Genomic DNA, 10,669 nt, shown 5'->3' with positions numbered 1-10,669 from the left:
TATATGAATCTATATTGCCTACCCAACACTAGGAGTATACTCCCAACATAAATTGTGAAGGAAGATTAATTAATCAATATTTATTTGTTTTAATTTCTCTGCCCATTTATTATTTTATATAATAATTCAAGGCAGCAAACATCTAATATTACTTGTTCCTCAAATTTTCCCAAGAACAGCAACATGCCTGAGATGATAGTAGAGCTCACACTCACTTGTTTCTAACTTAGTGCCTTAACTGCAAGACCACAGGCCCCACACTTCCTTATATCTGATGCAAAATAGGCAGCAGCAATAAGAATTTATGCTGTTCTGTCCTTTTCTCTTTTGAGCTGCTCTTTTTTGTTCAAATCAGGCCTCAGCACAATGATGTACAGCTTGGGTGAAAAGATACAAAGCAGCAATCTAGCACTGGAAGCTATAATGGAGAAGATCTCCACAGCAACCATATATTTTCCTTTCGAACTCAGGTATGCTGGAATAAAGGACAACCAAACACTGCAGAAGACCAACATGCTGAAGGTGATAAACTTGGCTTCATTGAAAGCATCAGGCAATTTCCTTGCTAGGAAGGCCAGTGTGAAACTGACAACGGCAAGGAAGCCCATATAACCCAAGACACCGTAAAACATGAAGGCAGATCCTTTGTTGCACTCCAGAATGATTTCTTCTGCTATTGACTTCATGTCAGCATCTGGGAATGGGGGAGAGATGATCAGCCATATAACACAAATTTTAATTTGAATAAAGAAGCAGCAGGATACTATAAACGTGCCAAGTCTTGTCCCCACCCACTTGGTCATCGTGGACCCTGGCTTGGTAGCCATGAAAGCTAGAACCACAATGATGGTTTTGGCCAAAACACAAGAAATGGCCACTGAGAAGATGATGCCAAAGGCAGTTTGACGAAGGAAACATGTCGCCTTTTGAGGCTTCCCAATGAATAGCAAAGTACAAAGGAATGATAACTGGAGAGCAATAAGGAGGGCATATGTGAGGTTTCGGTTGTTAGCTCTGACAATGGGAGTGTCCTGATGCTTAATAAAGATCCAAAGGACTCCAACTGTGATTAAAGAGAAGAAAAGAGAAGAACTGGCCATAACTGTTCCCAAGGTTTCTTTGTAGTTCAAGAATGTTGCAATTTTGGGGAGACACAAAACCTGCTTCTCATTGGGATAGTGATCCTCTGGGCATTGAAAACATTCATCCATGTCTATGGATGACAGAAAATATGTATGTTAAAGTTGCATTGAAAGAATAAAAACCAACTGTACAAGTGTTCAATTAATTTCTGAAAAATGTATGTCATACATTCAGTAATGAACATATGACATGCATGTTTGTCAAATGTATGCCAAACAGCTCCGTACATTTACCAATAATGAACATGCTTACAATTCAATTTCTTATGCCTATATTATAATCTAATGTGCCAAGTGAAACCACTGGCAGAAAACAGAAAATTTTCCCATAGTACATTTGTCATCCAATTCATTCAGTGAGATAGATATATACAATATCTCTTACCCTCCCTGTTAGAAATCTTCCCTTCTGCACATCGAAGACAGTCATAGCAGCAAAATAGTTTCCCTTCGATTTTGATCTTACTGTAGCCTGAATCGCACTTCCCATTACACAGTGAAAGTGGCTGGGTCTGTCCATAAATTATAAAAATAAAAAATAGAAAAGCTTTATCTTTGGAAAAATGGCGTCTCAGAGTATTTAACTATACTTTTTTTTCTTTTGATATAATAATGTGAGACAGCAAAGTCTGGTTTTGGGTTGAAAAGATTTGAACAGCTTTTTGCCTCAGTGCAAACATATACACCACAATACTTAATTTGTCTCCAATGAAAAGATCACTTTACAGAGGCTTTGATTTATAAATGTTCTTTCCCTTTCTTTGCTTTTGAACATCTGTAAGGCCTTTAGTGAATAGGAAGATTTTTGCACAGAAGTTACATCCAAGGTGTGAACTCTCTTCGTTTCCTATTCCTTTTTCTCCATTTACTTATCTACCTTAGATGGTATCCAAGTGATCACCAATGAATGACTTCGTAAGTCTATCAGCTAGCCTACATACACATAGTGTCACAGGTGGAAATGAGCATCTCACTATGTTTTGGATACTTCTGGATTGAAAGGATTAGCCAGCTGTTGTCCAAGGGACACCCAAACGTCTTAACAGAAGCATACAGAGAAATAGACTCAAATTATCTTTTTTTAATTGAAAATTTTAAAAAAGCTTTTACAAATATTTACCTCCCCTCCCCCACCATCCCCACCCGAACCCAACCCCCCCCAACCTACCCCCCCCCCCAAACTTCCCAGAGCAAATACAGGGTATATATCTTTAACAAACATATTCTAAAATAAACTAAGTTAGTATCATCTTTCATTTGTGCTTTAACTCTTGTTTTTGTTAGGCTAACTCTAAACAGATTATATCATTCCTCGCTTTTTCAGTCATAAACTATCTGGAATTTCTTAGTCTCGTATTTATTTTGAATATAGTCAATCCATCTTCTCCACTCCAGTTTATGTTTCTCATCTGAGTGATCCTTAAGGTATGCTGATATTTTAGCCAACTCTGCTAAGTTTGTTACTTTTAATGTCCATTCTTGAATAATAGGCAAATCTTCCTTCTTCCAGTATTGCGCCAACAGTCTTGCTGCCGTTATTAAGTGCAAAATCAAGTTAGTCTCTATAACAGTACAATCAGTAGTTATACCTAACAGGAATAACTGAGGGGTAAACTTTATCCTCTTTTAAAAAATATTTTGCATAATCCACCATATTTTTATCCAGAATGCTTTAATCTTTTTACAAGTCCACCATATATGGTAATATGTAGCATCAACACAATCACATCTCCAGCATTTAGGTTGTAAATTCGGATACATACAAGCCAGTTTTTTAGGATCTAAATACCATCTATAAAATATCTTATAAAAATTCTCTCTCAGATTTTGGGCTTGCATGACTCAAATTATCAATATCTAGACAAGACCTTCTCTGTAGCCTTTAACCATCTCAGCAGAAATTAAAATCCAGGAAAATCTTCTTTACGTCGATGTATGATTTTGAAGAATTTGAAAGCAGATTTATGGAAATCTAGGAAGAACTAATAATGGGTGGAAGCAATGGAGGAGCTGACATCTGTGTCTGACAAAAATTGAGAAGCATGGAAACCATTGAGTAGAATGTACATGGGAACAACAAGATCCAGAAACACTCTGAACAAATGGGGATATCCTGTTGCTTTTACTCTTTGTGGCTGTGGTACTTGTTTCTGGGCAAGGTCTGTTTAATTTGTACATATTTTAACATTGTATTAAATGTTTTGCCTTGTTTTAACTGTAATGATTCTCATGCGAATAAACAAAAAAACTAGGCTGGAGTGGCTTTAGGGAGAGAATATAATTCTATTTCTGAAGGTAATTGTGGTGAAATAGTGTGGCTCTGAGGTGAGCTTTAGAAGTAGTGAAATCTGGACTGAGCTCAATGTGAGTGGTCCATACCTGGTTAAATCTGCTTGGCCACACAATATCATCTTCATAAATGGTGACCATTTTTTCATTGGAGTCCTTGAGGTCTATGCTTCCAACTTGGACTTTCTTAAAAGACAAATTTGAAAATGTGATCCAATTGATGATATCAAATCCAGTCTCTAATTCTCCATTTTGATTGAACCCAATTTTTTGCCCAGCACTATTATTAAATGCAATCCTTTGGATAATGTAGTTGAGCTAAATCAGAAAATAAGTCAAATAGAGATATGTATCAGGCTATAAAACAGCACTCTTTCTCCCCTTTAAAGTATATAGGCCGGAAATCCTTTCAAGGTTTGTAAAATATGAAAGATAATTATAACCGCAATAATAAATTTTGTAATTATGATTACAGAATCTTCATAGCACCACAATGAAAAAAAAAATAAATGCTAGCTCTGACTGTACCGCAATTTAAAGCAGACTAATTATTTCTAGAAGATTTGTAAAAAAAATAGTTCTAATAATGGAGAAACAGTTTTATTGAGAAGAGTATAAAAGAGAAAATGGAGAAAAATGTTGCAGAACCTTAAAAAATGTTAAAATTGTAATGATAAGGACCTCCATAAATTTATTAAAAGTTTCTAGCACAGAAATGATAACTGGGCCATGGATTTCTTTTAAAAGAAATTGAATTTGGAGTATGTTGTTGCATTTGAGAACGTTCTCAGAATAAAAAGGTTCAGTAAACATATAAGAAAAAAACATATAAGAAAAAAAGTAATACCAAAAGAGCAACATAACATATTGATCTTGGATGACCAAATAAATATATGGAATACAATGTTCTGAAATAAATTATATGCATGTCATCTAGAAAGAAATCATGTTTAGTTTTACTAAATTATCAATATGCAGGTGTTTGAAAAGCAGAAGCAACATTTCTATATCTAACTAACTTATAGAAACTATTTTGTAACTCTAATGAATTCCTAACTTTATATGGTTTCTTCTTTTTTTACATATTTACATAGTATTACATATGGATACATTAATAAAATGTATTTTACATTTTGACTTATTCTTAGATTGTAAAAAAAAAATAAACAGCTAAATTCATATTTACCAAAACTGCATTATTTCACCTAGATTGTACAAATGAATATTTGGAGGAATGATTTTTTTAAAGAAATCTAGTAGGAAGAAAGATTGAGACATCTGTAATTTGTCTTTTGGGGATTTTACCTTCCATAAATGTTGATTCAAAAGTTTTCCCTTGATTTTCCTCCCTTCTCTGTATTTCATTATAGAGGAATAGAAGTCATGCAAAGCATGTGCCACTACATAGATAGCATTGTAGACACTGTAGCTGTGGCCACTCATTTCCATATCAAAGACAGATGTAGGAAGGACCTCCAGGTTCTCCTTTCCAGTACAAGTGCCCCCATTTGCCTTTTGTATTACAGATGTGTGGAAGGAACACCCAAAGGCATTTTCGCAGAAGGTCTTGATAAAACTGTCTTCCTTTTCCAAGATAGGGTTTCTCATCTGAACAAATTGCTTGAATCCCAGTACCTTCTCTGAATGAACTGCAAAAGATAAAGCCCCATGAAGGAAAACCATGTCCTTATTTTTGTGAAAGGGATGTGATGCGAAATCCATCTGGATTGTCATAATCCAAACTTTCCCCTTTGTCCATAGTGGGAAATCATTATCTTTCAAATTACTGGAAAGAAACCTTAGAGTCATCATGTTACCACTTTCACCGTGAACTACCACCACAGTGACATCACTTTTCATAACCAATCTGTATATGTTAAGTCCTATTTTGACCATCTTTTTCAGATTTTCTGAATTAACAGGTTTGGGAAATCTTGCAACAAAGTCAAAGCAGATGCCACTCTGGGTAGCCATGGGAAGCACCCTGCGCAGAAACATTTCACCACTTTCGTTGTCTACTAACAACATCCCAACCCATGTCCATGTGAAATATAGCAATAACTGAGAAATTCTCCTGTACTGAATGTTCATATTTGGCAACATCTGTTGGTAAAAAGCAGCTTGTTCTTTTGTGCTAATTTCAGGAGCAGAACCATACAATATCTAGAAGCAGAGAGATAAACAGTAAAAGGGGAAAAATCACTATAAAGTAAAAAGTTGATGTGCAATTTTGTCCACTAAATTAAAAGCTGAAGCCAAATTTCATGTAAGTTTCACATTCATATTCAAACTGGAATATTAATGGAACAGGAATGTTCAGCTTTAGTCATGACTTAAGAAAATAAGTTAAATCAGCAGCTCTCCATCACTGCATGGAGATTGCCATGCTGTTACTTCTAAGGCTGAGCTGCATCACCAAAGTAGGTCATTGGTTCAGAGTTGCATTAGAACACCAGTTCACAATTCAGAGATGAATCATATCATGTTATGTCACAATAGAAAAACTTAACACTCTAACTTAAATATCAAGATAAATATTAATTCACAATATATTATTGAATTGGGAAAAAAGATCCTCCAGTTCTTTCAATATTACTAATGCAATATTTCCAGAGAGGTTCATTTTATTTTCAAGGAGAAAATAAGAGCGAAAGTGAAACAAAATCAATACTAAGTCCTTTTAAAAAATCTGAATACTAGGTTGGGTAAGGTGACCAGATTTTCAGATTGGTAAAGAGGGACACCTTTGACCGGGGGGGGGGGGTGATTAAAAATTTTATACGGAGCAACAAAAATTTTCATACGACGCAAAAATAGTATTGTAATGGGTTTTTTTATTTCAACATAACTACAATTTACAAATATAAATTGTAACTGTTGCCAAACATCCGAATTTTGATCACATGACCATGAGGATGCTGCAACGGTCGCTAAGTGTGAAAATGGTCGCTAAGTGTGAAAAATGGTCATCAGTCACTTTTTTCAATGCCATTGTAACTTTGGTCACTATATCACCTTTCTTGCCACAGTTCTTAAGTGAATAAATGCAGCTGATAAATTAGTAACATAAGTGAATCTGGTTTCCCCATTTGACTTTGTCAAAAGGTGATTATATGACCTCAGGACACTGAAACCATCATAAATACGAATCTGTTGCCAAACATCAAAATTTTGATCGCGTGACCATGAGGATGCTGCAACGGTCGCTAAGTGTGAAAATGGTCGCTAAGTGTGAAAAATGGTCATCAGTCACTTTTTTCAATGCCATTGTAACTTTGGTCACTATATCACCTTTCTTGCCACAGTTCTTAAGTGAATAAATGCAGCTGATAAATTAGTAACATAAGTGAATCTGGTTTCCCCATTTGACTTTGTCAAAAGGTGATTATATGACCTCAGGACACTGAAACCATCATAAATACGAATCTGTTGCCAAACATCAAAATTTTGATCGCGTGACCATGAGGATGCTGCAACGGTCGCTAAGTGTGAAAATGGTCGCTAAGTGTGAAAAATGGTCATCAGTCACTTTTTTCAATGCCATTGTAACTTTGGTCACTATACCACCTTTCTTGCCACAGTTCTTAAGTGAATCTTAAGTGAAGATGTTATATCTTAAGTGAATCTTAAGTCTTAAGTGAAGATGTTATACAGTAGAACCTCTGGTCACGAACGCTTCTGACCAAAATATTCACATTCTCCCCGCTGCTGATTTCCCCTTCTGCACCATTTTTTTTGTAAGCACCAAATTTCCAAAATTAGGTTTGATTCATGACCAAATCAGTTTGCGACCAAAGTTATGGAATGAATTATGGTTGTGACCAGAGGTTCTACTGTATTCATGCCTTTACATACTCTATATCACCTCAAAATGTTGCACAGCCTTCATAAGTTTCTAATACAGATAAAATTAAATACAACATCAAAACCATAAAAAAAGTAAAATTAACCTGGCTGGAAAATCCTATGCCTGTCTTGCTATTATTACTGACACACTTGCTGCAATATTTGATGACTAAAAGAAAAAAAAATATTGTTAAAGTGTGTATTATGTTCACTCCCATGTCTTGTCTGCTGCGTTGATTTTGAATTCATTAAAAGAGCTTATTTTACATCAAATCCCTCTCATATTATTCTCCTATGTTCAATAAACCCTAAGAGACAGCATACTATACATGAAATTCCTGTAACTGTATATTTAGTAAATTGTGGAGCTGGGTTTATCCAATTAACTCAGTTTTTGGACTTGAGTAATCACATACAATAAAGGAAATAAAACTATTTAGAATGAAGTGTAGTTGGCTATTTCTGATTAAGGGTGTCATGCAGAAACAATTATAGTTTTGGTCAGGAAAATACCCTAAAAAAACCCTTTTGTTCTTTCAGGGTTTTTTTTAATGGTTTTTCCATGGCACATCACATATTGTTTTGAATAAAAAAACAGTAGCTGCACATTTTTAAAAACCTACATTATTTTAAAATGCATTAAAAAATAAAAGAAAAAAACCCAGCACACTTACCAGAAAGTTTCTTTTCCCACCATTTTGAGCAGTCCTCCAACCTCCGTGCCCCTCCCCTCCGGAAAATCCAGGAAGTAACACTGGCGACCCCTCTAGCCATTTCCTGCAGCTCTATGGTACTAGGATCATTTTTTTTTCTTATAAAATGAGGTAAACGCGATCGGCGTGGGGGGAGGGGAGAGGTCTGTTTTGTTGCTTTAATGTTTTAATATCTTCAGTGAAAGTACTGACAGAGAGAGAGGTTAGACAGGGTGTCTTTTGTCTTGCCCCGGTTAGGATTTCTTAAGCAAATCCATTGGGCTTTCAACATGAAGCCAGAAAAAAAATCAGGACTTTTTTAAAAGGCGGAGGGACGCAGGAAAAATTGTTAAAAATCGGGACTGTCCCGCTGAAATCGGGTCATCTGGTCACCCTAAGGTTGGGTGACCCTTATACTCTGGAGAATATTGATTTTGCTGAAAAATACAGCAAAATACAGTTTTATTATAGTTGCAATCATGTTTTAAGTAAAGTTTGAAAAGCTTAATCTTCAAGGCACAAGTGTTACCAGACCCAGATTGAAATTCTGATCACACTCTTTCTTTCCCTGAAATAACCAATAAAATGTTACTTCTGGGCAATGTATAACGTCCCCATTAATTTCCCAGCACCTTGAAACATCAAAAAGCTAAAGAATTAAGGTTCTATGGCAAAACCAAAACACTCCAAAATTCACCTGTATGTGAATATTTATACAGAAAAAAATATTATATGGATTTTTATCTCCTTAATTCCAAGAAAGCAACATACCTGTGGCATCTTGTACAGGGAAAGGATATTAGCCATGTATAGATAGCTGTCAGATGAAGGTCCTCCAATGACTGCTATTGGTCTGTTTTGAGCATCACAATTTTGTTAGGTATGAATTGGCCCTTTGAAAAGAAGAGCTCCAATGAGGCACGGTATGTCCAAGTTGGATCAAAGTAGCTATTATAAATATGGAAGCCCAAGGTATGATTTGGTAAAATAGAGGGATCTCTATTGATTTTCATGAGGGCAAACTCTAAAGCGAGAATATGCTGAAACATTGGAGTTATGACCCTAAAATAAGCATTATATATTCTGTCAAAATACATACATGGTATTGGTCAACTCAGTTTAATTTTCAAAATATCTGGTTTCTGTCTTTCTGTCTGTCTGTCTGTCTGTCTGTCCGTCTGTCCGTCCGTCCATCCATCCATCCATCCATCCATCCATCCATCCATCCTCTATCAATCTACAACTTACCTACCAGTCCCATCCATCCTTCCACCCATCTATCCATCCATCATCTAATTATTTATAATCTGTTGTCCATCCTACATACAAAGACTGTCCTTCCTTCCCTCCCTCTTTCTGCTCTATATCCTTTTCTTCTTTCTCTTTTTCTCTCTCTTTGTAAAACATCTTACACAGTGGTGCCAAAAAGCTCTGTAGATGGATGTTTCCTGAAGTCTATCATTCTACAGAAGAGGTAGATCTGAGAGAAAATGCCCACAATTATGAAATCTCCTGACTGATATTGCTTGTGAAGAAAAGGCAGAGGGTTGTTAGTCCTACATCTAGCACTGGGAATCATGGACATCCTTTCAGGCAAAAGCACTAAGACCAAGACTGCAAATATCATCATAATATGTAAAAGTGTCTGATCTTAAGCCAGTTGAAGATTCCCCAAGCTCTACCTCATTAAGAATATTTCTACTTGCACTTGTCACCACAACAACCTCTTGCCCACTAGGAGATGAAGTTGAAGCAATAATCTGGGAATTGATAATGACAATTGAAAGATCAACAATTCAGAATTCAAGTCCTAGGAAACTATGGCATGTAAACAAGTATACAGCAGCCTGTAATTATTGACAGCAATGAAAAATTAAAAGAAATGAAGAATTTTTCCACATTTATATGCAGACAGGAAAAAAAATCTTCTTTTAAAACAATATGGCCTTACATTAATTTACAGATTATTTGTTTGTTTGATATTCTACCATAGTCTCATAGGTGTTGAGGATGCACAAAATATTAAAAGGAAACATGCAATACGTTAAACTAAATTAAACTAAAATAAAGTAATATACAATCAACATGCGCATGTGCAAGATCCGAATGGCTGCCAGGCTTTCTCGCTCTGCAGAAACCTGGCGAGAAAAGCCCTGGAGAGCCTCTGGAATTTGCAGCGATACCATCAAAAAAGGTCCCCTAGGAGGACTGGAACCCAGGGAATCACGAAAGGACCAGACTCCTTAAAGAACTGCTACTCTCGGGCGAGCCCGGGCGGTGAAATCCTTGGCGGCCTCGGAGCTACCCGCGCTGCCTGGAGGGGAAGATGGCGGCGCCACCCTGCTGACGGCAGCGTTTTTACTTTGATTTTCGGCGACTTCGATTCTATTTAGCCGAGCTGTGAGCCTTGGGGACTCTATTAGCCACATTACCATCCATTATCGCCCCGGAGAGGTGGGGATCTATCTGGGCTCGACTGGGACTGGGCGGACTGGGCGGCTGGCTGTGGTTGCCACCACCGTAGCCCTCCTTATATGCCCACCCTCCCTCCATTTCACTCAGCCTCCTCATCGTCGCAGTCTCTTCCCTTCGCTCCTTTGCGTGTCTGGATTTTGTTCTTTCGGCAAATCTCTTCCTCTGCTTGCCCTCATTGCTGCTCCTGTTCTCCTGCCTAGTATTTCTCCGTTATCCTGGCTTGTG

The 10,669-nt window shown here is 36.8% G+C and overlaps 1 protein-coding gene across 1 annotated transcript; it reads right to left on the bottom strand.

Annotated features, from left to right (window-relative positions):
• Positions 1–302: 302 nt before the first annotated feature.
• LOC116523520 (vomeronasal type-2 receptor 26-like) lies at positions 303–8,749 on the bottom strand. The gene is made up of 6 exons (XM_032238633.1): positions 8,741–8,749; positions 5,249–5,594; positions 4,737–5,080; positions 3,522–3,749; positions 1,528–1,654; positions 303–1,213 (listed from the first exon to the last, which is right to left on the bottom strand). The coding sequence occupies exons 1-6, from the start codon at positions 8,747–8,749 to the stop codon at positions 303–305; spliced, it is 1,965 nt and encodes a 654-aa protein (XP_032094524.1).
• Between the last annotated feature and the right edge of the window lie 1,920 nt (positions 8,750–10,669).

Source organism: Thamnophis elegans, unplaced genomic scaffold (genome assembly GCF_009769535.1).
Source record: "Thamnophis elegans isolate rThaEle1 unplaced genomic scaffold, rThaEle1.pri scaffold_38_arrow_ctg1, whole genome shotgun sequence".
Classification (NCBI taxonomy): Eukaryota; Metazoa; Chordata; class Lepidosauria; order Squamata; family Colubridae; genus Thamnophis; species Thamnophis elegans.
Note: the sequence above shows the minus strand (reverse complement) of the source record. Positions and strands in the feature narration are given on the sequence as shown.